This window comes from Brassica napus, chromosome A3 (genome assembly GCF_020379485.1).
Source record: "Brassica napus cultivar Da-Ae chromosome A3, Da-Ae, whole genome shotgun sequence".
Classification (NCBI taxonomy): Eukaryota; Viridiplantae; Streptophyta; class Magnoliopsida; order Brassicales; family Brassicaceae; genus Brassica; species Brassica napus.
The window spans coordinates 21,106,481-21,118,684 of NC_063436.1; the positions used below are offsets into that span (position 1 = coordinate 21,106,481).

At 35.9% G+C, this 12,204-nt stretch overlaps 2 protein-coding genes, 1 long non-coding RNA gene and 1 other non-coding gene across 4 annotated transcripts; 2 read left to right on the forward strand and 2 right to left on the reverse strand.

The window, feature by feature from the left end:
- Window positions 1–3,591: 3,591 nt before the first annotated feature.
- Window positions 3,592–5,395, reverse strand: LOC106439863 (pentatricopeptide repeat-containing protein At2g15690, mitochondrial). The gene has a single exon (XM_013881399.3). The coding sequence runs from the start codon at window positions 5,327–5,329 to the stop codon at window positions 3,818–3,820; it is 1,512 nt and encodes a 503-aa protein (XP_013736853.1). The 5' UTR covers window positions 5,330–5,395; the 3' UTR covers window positions 3,592–3,817.
- A 629-nt stretch (window positions 5,396–6,024) lies between these two features.
- Window positions 6,025–6,095, forward strand: TRNAG-GCC. The gene has a single exon. It is a non-coding gene; the product is annotated as a tRNA-Gly (tRNA).
- A 282-nt stretch (window positions 6,096–6,377) lies between these two features.
- BNAA03G38860D lies at window positions 6,378–8,751 on the reverse strand. The gene is made up of 7 exons (XM_013881398.3): window positions 8,458–8,751; window positions 7,999–8,056; window positions 7,799–7,879; window positions 7,685–7,720; window positions 7,358–7,597; window positions 7,128–7,269; window positions 6,378–7,061 (listed from the first exon to the last, which is right to left on the reverse strand). The coding sequence occupies exons 1-7, from the start codon at window positions 8,643–8,645 to the stop codon at window positions 6,568–6,570; spliced, it is 1,239 nt and encodes a 412-aa protein (XP_013736852.1). The 5' UTR covers window positions 8,646–8,751; the 3' UTR covers window positions 6,378–6,567.
- Window positions 8,752–8,933: 182 nt separating this feature from the next.
- On the forward strand, window positions 8,934–10,925 carry LOC106444257. The gene is made up of 2 exons (XR_001288205.3): window positions 8,934–10,448; window positions 10,532–10,925. It is a non-coding gene; the product is annotated as an uncharacterized LOC106444257 (long non-coding RNA).
- Window positions 10,926–12,204: the final 1,279 nt, after the last annotated feature.

Genomic DNA, 12,204 nt, shown 5'->3' on the forward strand with positions numbered 1-12,204 from the left:
TTAGTATTTTTTTTTTTATAAAATTTTAAACCCTAATTCCAAAACCCCACCCCTTAACTCTAAACCCTAAGGTTTGGATTAATTAATCCAAGGGGTATAAGTGTATATTTACCTCTTTAATGAAATCTATTTTTGTGACTTTGAGCTTTGAGTGCTACTTTGGGAACATAAACTTGGTTTAGTGCTATTCTAGTCTTTTTCTCTTACTAATATATCTATTTATATTTTCTTTTTTTCGTAATATTTCTTTTTATAAAATCATATCAATATCAATAAGGAATTTAGTATCAGAAATAATATCTTAAAACAAAAATATAGTGATATAGTGATTTTTGATATTTAAAACATGTGATTTTTAAAAAAGTAGTTTCCTTTTATATAAATCTCACTTTCATAAAACTTTCTTGATACTTTTTGTTTAATAAAGTTTTTCTACGATTGTTAATAATGTTAGTTAAATATTTTTCATTTTAAACATAATAACTCTTTTTCATAAAAAAAAAGTCAATTTTGTTACCAAATCAGTATTTACTTTTAATACACTAAAGAAAATTATTTTTTCTTAATTATAAATTTTCTAAAATAATATTACTTTTTGGATAATTATTCAATCTCTTATTTTAAACAAATTCTCACACAATTTCATACAATTTTTCTTTTCATAATTACAGATTCTCAAGCCTCATACTATGTGAATGTTTCAATATCTATAACAATAAACAATTAATTATCTCAAATCCAATTTCATCATGAATGTGGTATTTGATAAAATTAGTTAGGTTACTATTACGTTCTAAAACACTAATGATCCAATTGTTTTTAAAAGATTTCAAATTTGATTCACTTATACAATATCTGATCAACACTTACACATTTTCTCATAAATTTAAGCCAAAACAAAATATATCAATTTAAAAATACATATTTACAAATATTAGAAACTAAATTAAATTATATAATCTGATTTAGTATAATTAAAATTCAACTGAAAAGTTATACAACTCAACATACCAAAAATAACTTAACCAATCCAAATTATTATATCAAAAATTATATATTTAATTAAGAAAACATAATAATGTAGTTTAAAATAGTGTTATATTTGTCTTTCTGATATACAAACTAAAAATAATTTAAACTTATCGATAATTAGAAATAAAAAGTTAATCAATTATAATGATTTTATTAACTTGTAAATGTTTTAATCCGTGCATGAGCACGGGAAATCACCTAGTATATCAGTATTTCTGGTTTATATTTTTCAACTTTTTAAAAATAATTTTTTTTATTTTAAATAATTTTATTATTCATTTATTTACGTCAGTTTAAGGTTATTTTAAAAGAAAATAACACAGTGTGTAGGGACAAAATGTCATATTTTTTTACCTATTTTTCCAAATCTCCCAAAAATATGGAACGAAAACACACACAAAGGGAGGAGGGGGGGGGGGGGGGGGGGGGGGGGGGGGGGAGGGGGTGTATTCAATTTGGAGTTTGAGCTGATTTGTATTAAAATGACAAATTCACTGTTATTCAAACATAGATTTTAAAAAATACTTTGAAATCCAGTGTTAATGAACTTGTCAATTTATAAAACTCTCTGAAATTCACTGTTATTGAACCAAATTTAAATTAGAGATTTAAAGTGCTTTAAGGGGATGTATTGGACTAGAGGTTTTAGAAGACTTTGGGGTGTTTTAATTTTAGTGGGATTTAGCCATTTAGGTGAGTTTTAAAGTTAACTGAGTGATTTTGATGAAGTTTTAAAAATAAAAATGAAAATTTATAGGTGATTTGATAAGATATTTTTTTATAAATTTTAGAGTTGTTTAAGTGATTTTGAGTATAATAGTTTTCGTCAGTATATATTCTGCTTACATACTGTACTTTTCCTTGTTGGTTTCTTTACCTAGGGTCTCTCTAATCAGTTATAAACTATATGCATAAGAAAATTAAACTTGTGGCCATTAATGTAATATATAACCAACAGTCCACCACCAATATACTTGCGTGAAAAAAAAAAACAAGAGCTACAATTATATATTAGAGATCAAGAGGTAGCAATGCCTTCTCTTCAACAAGGTAAAAGAACCGCAAAGCTATGTGCAATGGCAGCTTCTCTCGGCATCACTACTGATACATCCAACATGCATGCTCACAGGAACCTATGCCAAGTCACATTCCTTCTAATTAATGTCAAAATTGCTCAAAACAATGCATAGTTGACTCATATGCATATACAATGTGATTGACATCAAGGCTACAAGAACTACAACACTTGAAGTTTACTTTCAAGGCTTCTCAACCCAGTTGTTCTTCTTTCCAAAACCTCATCAGATTGTGATTGTTGAGAGAAGCAGCCATCTTTTACGTCATATAATGATCTGTGTATCAAATCCTGAAAAGGGATAAACCGAACGAGAGCCATGAACTTTTCCTCACTCTTTCCGTCCTGTTGCTACAATGGCTTACACGACGGAATCGATATTGGGGAAGTGAAGAAACCAGGGCTTCAGGTTTCATAGAGGTTTAGGGGTTAGAGAAGCATGTTGGAGCAAGAGTCGGAAGAGTATTGAGATTCCTCTTCCATGTTCGACTGATTTGCATCAGAAATAAGTAAATGAAACAAGTAAATGCAGTTGTATGTATAACGAAGGTGACGAAATCGAAATCAAAGAGGGTGTCTCACGATTCTGCCACAAGAGATCTCAAGCGGAGGAAGGAGCAAGACTTTTTGATTTACATGTAATTGAGAGAGAGATCGATGACATTCTTTCATAAGAAAATAATTGAGATAGAGATAAAACATTTTTTCTTCAAATAACACCTATAGAGATGTTTTTTTTTTTTTTTTTTGATAACTCTGGTATCTGAGCAGCCACATTCCCAACTATCTCTCGAAAAGGGTCCAGCGCCCCAACGGAAAGGATGTTAAATCCGTTGTGGCCAAGACTCGAACCCGGGTGGCGGACAGTACAGCTGTACCTCCTTTACCACCAAGCTACGAGTGCTTGGTTACCTATAGAGATGTTATTCTGTAGGAGATGTTTTTAACTAAAAGATGACGTAAAATCTCTTCGAATTCTTTTCACAAATCTTATTTTTAAAATCTTGTTTAGCTTTGAATAACAGTGCATTTGATATCAGTTTTACAAATTATTAATTGAATAACAGGGAATTGTAAGTGATTTATAATAGTTTTACACAAATTCCACATTGAATAACACATGATTTAAATTTCTTTTTTAAAATCATTACTTGAATAGCAAGGAATTTTAACCAAATCCCACAATCTCCTAAAATTATTAGTTCAATACATCCAAGTGTTTCTGAGCGGAGTTCTTTAGTTATAAAAATAAAAATTCAAATCTCATAGTTTTATATGAAATTGTAGAGTTATTTGACAAAAATCACACCAAATTCTCATATTTTCATACAATCATTTAAAAACACATTAAAAAATCAAATCACTTCAAATTTCAGATTCAATACACCCCAAAAAAATTGTACGAAACTTCGAACATCCTCAGACGAGATATTTATCTATCTCCTCTGAGATTGTAATTCAAGTTCGTTATTTATACAATCTAATTCTTTTCAAGAAAACATGAATTCTTGCAACTTTAAACCGACATCTCCAATGTTCTGCCATAATACGAGAAACACAAACTTAATACCTCAAGTAAAAAGTCTATAAAGCAAATGAAATTTGTTACAGCATAGCAAATACTATTTCAATTCCCAACATCAAGCAGAGTTCTGGAGACTTTGGAGCGCTATACATGATGGGAACACGCCACTCAAAAACCTGTGAGCTCTACCAGTAATCGCCACAAGAACATTTACCATCACTAAAGTGATGGAAACGTTTGTTGTCTCTCACAATCAACGTTCTACCAATGATTTTGGACATGATCTTGATAAAGTTGTGACAGTCGTTACACACACGGAGATTCTTGATGATTGTGAGGGACTTCCGAGGCGGGGTGCATATAACACCATAAGCAATCGCTAACCTCTCGCTGTGGTAGAGCAGCGCCTGTTCTTTAGCCTCCTCGTCAATGTCATGCAGAACACATTTCGTGTCTGGAACATAAACCGCTCCCTTCTTCGCATCCATCTCCTTAGCTTCATCCTTGTAATAAGTCAGATTCCGAAACTCGAGAATCCTGCTCCTACTAGCGAGCATACTCGTCTCTCTGTATGATTTTGGCGGAGGAGTAGGAATCTTGTTAGTCACAGCCTTAGAAGGGTCAAGATCAACCATCAACTCCTCCGCGTAATCCTCCAAATCGATATCTCCATGGATCCTCCCATAGCTCCTCATAGCTTCCCAGAACTCAGCTGTGGCTTCAAACGGAAGGCCGCGGATATACTCCTCCGCCTCAACGAGATGCCCGCATTTTCCAAGAACATCCAAAACACCCAAGTAATGCTCCCTCCTGGGGCTAATCCCGAACTCCTTCTCCATCGAATCGAAATGCAAAAACGCTTCCTTTACCCCACCCACAGTAGCACAAGCCAAGAAGACATTAACAAACGTCTCCTCATCAGGCTTCAGCCCCTGTTTCGTCATCTCCTCGAACAACTGCAACGCGTCATCTCCCATCCCGTTGTCGCTATACACACGCATCATCACGTGCCAAGAGTCCATATCTTTGTCAGCCATGTGATCGAACACTCTCTTAGCGTCGGTGACGCTGCTACACTCCCCGAACATACTGATCACCACGTTGTTCAGCTTCGGATCGCTTCTGAACACGGACCTGAGGAAGTGATCGTGCACCTTCTTGGAATGCTCGAGGGATTTCAGATTGGCGCAAGACTCGAAGAGTAGAGAGAAGCAGTCTTTGTCAGGGAGAGCTCCCTTATCGAGCAGCTCGATAGCGTCTTTGAATCTCCTGAGCTTGCATAAACGGACTATCTCCTCAACAGTTGGGGCTATCTCGTTGCTCTGATTAGGGTTTTGAACGTTCTGATTATGGTAACCGCCGCGGGGGGCGTGTTGAGGTCTGTAGCCGCCGTGTTGAGGACTCTGGTTGTACCTCTGAGGAGCTCGATGATGATCAGTGTTTGATTGATTTTGGAAACGGTGAGAATCGAACCCCGGGGGTGGACTCTGCCGTTGCGGCGGAGGATAAGATGCGACGGGGTGAGGATTCCGGTGGTAATCACCCGCGGCGGCGGATGTGCTGAGGGTTTTGCTGGAGGTTGGGTTAACGGCGAATCGAGAGGAGAGATGGGGGAGAGAAGAGCGTACCTGAAGAAGAGAACCTACTGTGATGATACTCTGCGTACGCGCGCAACGAATCGCCATTAGAGAAGTCATGTCTCCGAGCAGAAATGGTGAAAGGTGAAAACCCTAGTTGATGTGGGGACGAGGATGATAACGCAGGAAAGAGTATAATAGTTTTCAAAATAATCCCTCAAGCATTAAACATTTGCATATCTCACCTTTTCCTTCCAAATAATGGTAATTGCGGTTTGAGCGGTGTGGGACAAGCGGTTTAACTGTAGTGCAGTTTTAATAGTTATAAAAACGTATAAATATATAGTATATATAGAAATTTTTGTTATTGTTAACTGCATTGCGGGACGAAGCGTTTCGTTGCATTCGAAGTCTAAGTCTCCATCCAACATAAAAGACTACAATATCTTTAATTTTATGGAGAAATTCAATATCTTTTAAAGTTCTACCTTGATTAAACTTGGGGTATATTATATATTAGTTATTCTTCAAAAGAAATTCGTTTATTTAGTTGAACTAAATCAAAATGTATCCATTTCTTAGTTTATAACTTTAATATGTGAACTTCTTCTCATCCTACATTGCTCGTGGTGATGTGGGAGCACAAAAGGGAGATCAAGAGAGGAGGATGACTAATTGAGTTTATGCAGAGACAGCTTGTGACAACAACAAAAAAAGGTTTAACTACAAACTGGGTTTTCTTATGAATCTATTCCATTTATCCTAATAAATACGTCAAGTTTATATATAATTTTAAATTATTCTTAAACATCGTTGCACCAGTGGTCTAGTGGTAGAATAGTACCCTGCCACGGTACAGACCCGGGTTCGATTCCCGGCTGGTGCATTCTTTCTGAGCTATGAAGAAAACGGCTTGCTGATGGTTGGGTCCATCGCGTCTATTCTGTGATATTCAGATTACATGCCACTATCCTGAGCTCTATTTTTTTTTCTCCCTTTGGTTTACTTTAAAGCCAACAACTTACTAGTACTACAAATGAATCAACATAAAACATCCAAGTGTGAGATGACATTCATAAACATAAAATGAAGTCTAGATCTTTTTTTCATTATGTTTACTAACGTACTTGTACAATATTTTGAAGTTTAGTCTATGAAGACCGAGGAATTGAAGCTATAATGATAACATACATTAGTAATACATTTTACAGTGTTGTTTTTATTGACACAAGTAAAACGATATGTTGAAGATCCATTCTATTTACATCTTCCCACATCATACAAACAACCCTCTCCTCTTTCCTAAACATCTCTCTACTACAATACCTCCCATTACGCGTGTACTCCACCCAAGTTCATCACAGTTTTGAACGTAAGAGGCGTTTCTTGAAGCCATGATTTGAATTCTTACGGGAAGAGGAAGTGGCGTATGGTTGGCCGTTGAGACAACCTCCAAATCTAATATCCCAACCTTCGATGTTCTTAGGAACACATGAATCGAACAGGAACTGCCCAAGAACGCTGTTAGCGTTTATGCTCGTTGGTTGGAGCGGGCGGAAGGATGATCTCTCTCTCTGCTCTTCCTGTGAAGACGATGGATCAGTGTTGTTACTTTGATACGGAGCTGAGCTCGGTAAGAAAAAGTGGTCACTTGGACCGGTGGCTACTCTTTTTAGGCTTTGGTTAGAGTCCACCGCAACTTTCTGAAGGTCGCATATTAACTCAGAGATCTCATCATGCGTGCGAGCTCTCTCTCCAAGCTGCCGGAGTTTCAGCAAGTAAACTGACATGGCCTTCTCTAGGAAGTTGGAGATAACAGCTCGGTATTGTATAGGGTTATGCGTGTAGTGTCCTGAATAAAAAAAGGGCTCAGATATTGCCATAATAGACATAACATGTTATATGTCATATGACTAACCTGCATGAGGAGAGTTTTTCCACTTGACAACTTTAACTTCTCCTCCGAGTTCCTGTAATTGATGGGTGAAGCTCGAAATCACTTGGTGAGGAGCAAGTTCGTCATTCTCCGAGCATAAGATGAGATATGGAGCCCCAATTTCCTGGAAAACACACACACAGAATGGGAAAGTTATCTTCTGTAGCAAACCAACTTGAGAAGCCATAACCAGAGAAGGTATATAGACTTACAACAGATGAGTAGAGGGCCTGCCAATACTCACTGCGTTGAGACTCAAATCTTGTAAGATATAAACCGTCAAGCCCTGAAGATATCCCTTTGGCCATCCAAGATATGAGTCTTGAAGGCACAGACATTCGTCGTATGGATGGATGTAGTGCGAATTTTGTATTCAAATCGCTGGTGAAATCCAATGGGCCAGAGTCGTAGACATGTCCAGAAAGACAGTTTCTAACCAGCTGGCTATCATCCTTCACAAATTGAAAAAAAAAAAGACAATGAGTTTTGAGGTTATAAGAGAAGAAACAAACATCATCATTATAAGAGACAATTCTCACCGGATGAATTTGAGGTTCACAATCACCCATGATCACCTACATTGTATAACATTTTTTTACAAAAACATAAGATGGATACAAATGAGCTGAAAGTTTAATCCTTTTTAAACTTACCTGTAGTACTTTGTACAAGCAAGCTTTTGGAGCCCCAGAGAAAGCTAGAAAGATTACAGGACACGGTCTGGTCTTTAGCTCCTGAAGAAAATAACGCACCGTAACATAAAGCCACAAATAAAGTCGCAAACAGTACCAATTCTAAGAAAGGAATTCAGCAAATTCCTGAACCAAAACCTTCAAGTTTGGCGGAATCATACCTCAACGAGCTCAGCAAGAAGATGAAATGCTAGAGAGAGAGCCATCTCTGGGTAAAACCTGAAAGAACATAGACAAAATAGCAAACCTAATTAAAGAGATTCTGAATCAATATCCAAACAGCATAAGAAGCAAAAGATTCTGATTCTGAAAATGCTGTTAGCTAGCTACGATACATCCACACATCGAAAATTCATCTTCCTCTCTCGACAATTAAACGATTTGAAACTCAGAGCCAAGAGAGAATCAAATTCAAAAAGTAACTAAACAGAATCTAAACAGCATAAGAGGCAAAAGATTCCGATTCCGATTCCGATACTGCAGAAAACGACGTCGTAGAAGCAAAATCTACCTACACAACCTCCACACATCGCAAAATTCATCATTCTCTATCGAAAATTTTCCCGATTAGCTAGTCGCCGGAAGTTTTAAGCTCAGAGAACCTTTCAGAAGAAACTTACGCAGTGAGAAAATCAGCGCGGCAAACAAGCGAGTTCCAACCGAGAGAAGAGTAGAGGTCAACGAAACTCGTGAGACGGCTCTCGTTAATCGAACTCCAAGCGAAGATCACTACGACCCCGTTAGATCCACCGTCGTCCATCTCTCTATCCGCCTTCTTCCCCCAGTAAACTCTCCCCCCGCCGATCATTTTTCCCGGCGACTATTGAAGCTCAAACTCGTCTGAGAGATTTTTTGGGTTTTTTTTATGAACCACTCGAAAAGTTTTGAGATTACGGTGGTGGTGGTTGTTATCGTCCACGTCAGATCGTTCTGTGCGTATTTTAGTATATTCGGTTTATAGTGCACCTTTCACACGACGGCGTTTGACACGTCATTGGGTTTACCGTGGAAGTAAGAGTCAAATACGATACATAGGGATTGTTTTCTTCCTCTACGCCTCGTGCTGAGACCAAGATTAGATACTAAAAATTGCAAAGTTCTCTTTTATGGTTTATCCTATTTTTAATGGAATGTTATATTTGAATGTAGGTTCAACAAAATAATATTCGACCTGGTTAAACTAGTTTGCATTTGACTTAGATTCAACGTCAACAACTATGAATTGACTAATAAACGTTTTTGTGTTTAACAAGCCAGTAGACAAACCATTTTGCAATTAGGAAGTAGAGCCTTATGTAAAGTGGAAACTTATTAAACTATTTCATAGAAATATTCTCGGATCCAGCTCAAGATAAAAGTTAGACTTAAAAACAAGCTCACAATATATTCCTAATCACATAATATTATTACTTATATCGATTATACAATAAATTCGCAATGAAGATGATTTGAATTAGTCTATTAGATCCAAGCTTTCTCTTTCAAATCATATTATAGAACATATTCTACATATGTATAGAAGTGAGATGAAACTTCAGCGAAATCTATCCTTGATGCGTACAAAAATATGAGGCACACCAAAAATTTTCTATTATAAAATGATATATATTTTATTTGTAGTGATTGTAGAAATTTCATTTTCTTGGTTACAAGGTTTAGACCAGCTGAACCAAACCAAAGGCATGACTCAGTTAGGGTTTACGACTTCCCTGTAAAATCTTCGCTTCACTTCAAATCAGTGTTTATAATTTTTCCTTTGAAAGATAAGTAATTATGAGTTGAAATTGGGTTTTTGAGTTCTTTGTAGAAAAGGTTTCAGGGTTTATATTATTTTTCTTCTTGACATTCATCAGACTGGAGAACACAGGCTCGTGTTATCCACAACAAGGGTGTCAGTGTGAAACGTAAGAAATGTAAGCGAGAGAGGTTGATGATTAGTGAAAGGTCAAGGCTCAAGGTTTACATGGAACATGAGAAGCTGGACTTGCTTTGTTGATGAATGATGGGTATGGCAAGGATGGGAAATAGATTTATGTTCCTTTTAATGGTAAAACTTGCCAGTTGTCACCAGTGATGGTTACTCTCCTCTTTATTCATAAATCTACATCCAAGATTCAGGCTCCTAATGTTAATAACTTTTGCTTTAAATTTTGGCTTTAGAATTTTGACCGTAGAAATTGAAGTAAAAAAAAAAAAAAAAAAGTTAACAACATTTTTTTAATGGAAAAAGGACTTTAAAGTCTTAAAAAGTGTCTGGTAGAAAAAATGTACAAAAAATAATTTTTTTAAGGGAATTTGGGGTGGATGACCCCAAAAACAAATTTAATTAGGTATATGGATATGTCACTGTTGATTTTTCATAATGCCAGTAGTAACCCTATTCTATCTTGTAGATATGCACAAACACAAATCTGATACTTTTGTCTTTAGCTTTCGTGCATGCTTCTAAATTAATTATAGATTTTTTTTTTGAAACAGAATCGAACTCTTTGTCTCTTTAGCTATCTCTCTTTCTGTATCTTTCTCTTTCTCTCTTCTTCCTGATGTGATCATTCATCTTCTCTAAAAAAAGGAACTGTTTCTTTATTGACGAAAGTTCTGATGAAATCATGTACTCTAAATTTTTCAATCAATACTGAATTTTTCTATATTTTTTTTGGTAAAAATCCAAAGGTTTAGATATCTATTTTTCAGGTGACATATCCTTTGATTCATCTCTCTATAAATGTGAAGAATACAAGTATTCACTTGCATATGCTCTGCCGTCGTGTTCCGTAAGCCTCTGATCTACTCCCCCGCTGTATTCCCGTAAGCCTCCGCCTTCGCCTCTGCTGTCATCATTGTAATCCTCAGCTCCACGGCCGTGCTCCTGAAACCTCGTCTTCATTCTTCTTCTCATTTTATATCTATTCAATGTTCGATTTGCTTCAGCACTGTGTTTGGTAAGGAAGAAATGCGCTTTACTGTCTTTTTTTTGTGGTTGCTTTGCTCTATCTTCTTGTTTTTTTTTGTTTGTTTGATGTGAGAAATGAAAAATTTGTTATGAATCTGAAGAACGTTATCTATTTTTTTATTTTCGTGGCTATTATTAGTATGATCCGGTGAAAAGGATATTAACGTCATTACACCACCATTCTCTTACCAAATCTGCAAATATGAAAAAGTTATGACCATTTACCTAATTACCGACCACTTCTTGTATATACACCAAAATAGGCCTTTTTTTAATAGACTTTTAAGATTTTACAGATTTCTAAAGTTTTAAAAAAGTGATTGACATTTTTTTTTGCTTTTATGGCTTTACATAACCACTAAGCCTTTAAAATACATATAACAATTGGACCCTCCAACAAAATTAAGTGAACCAAACCCATGTGTGTTTATTTTTGTCTTGAGAAAACACTTTTCACATCTTATTAGTTGAATTTGAGGAAGTTTTTGCTGTCATGAAGGATTTTTCCTCTAAAGTGTTTTGTTCCAAGATTAAATAGTATGGGATCACTGTTCTAGACACGAAGAACCCAACTTTTATCTGTTTAACTTGATGTTTCAAACATCCATTGGCCCATAATTTTGATGAAACATTTACACTATAGGACACTTTTCTAGTTTAATATTACACTATAAGACACTTCTTTCTACTGAGATAGTTTTCTTTAACTAAATCTACTTTATATCTATAAACCAACTAAATAAGCTAACTAATAGGTCCCATTTTTCTCTTTCTTATCATTTTTTCCCTTTCTCATCTTCTTCTTTCTCAAATCAAATTCTTCTTATTTTTTTTGTTCAGTAGATTTGTTTTTTACATAATTTTAATTTTGAAATATTCAAGAAATTTTATTTTAAGTTTCAAATTATACATTTTTCAGTTCATCCAGAAGACGTTCTTTCATTTTCACTAAAACAAATAGCAAATTTTTTTTTTTCCGGTGAATCTCCAATGACCTAACAAACATTGAGAGAAAGGTAGGGAGGCAAATGAGAGAGGCTTCCACAACGACCATCACCGCAAGATTGAACCAGTAGCAAAAAAAATTCTAGTTGCTGTTTTTGTGACTGAGCGAAGAAGCATCATCATGGTAGAGCTCGTGACCTTAGATGACGACAGGTTAACTCCGACAGAAGACGACAGCAAGCTCATCTCTTTTTGTAAATCTGAAACTTAAAAAGTCAGAGATTCATGGTTACAAGCTTAAAGAGACAGAGATCCTTGATAAAAAAAGAGAGACAGAGATCCATGGCTCCATCCGAGCTCCGCCGCAATAAGCTCCAATCCACCGCAGTCCTTTTTGCTCTCAACAATTTCAAATCTTCTCAATGATTTCAGGTCTGCCGCCACCTTATCACCATCGGGACCTTCTATC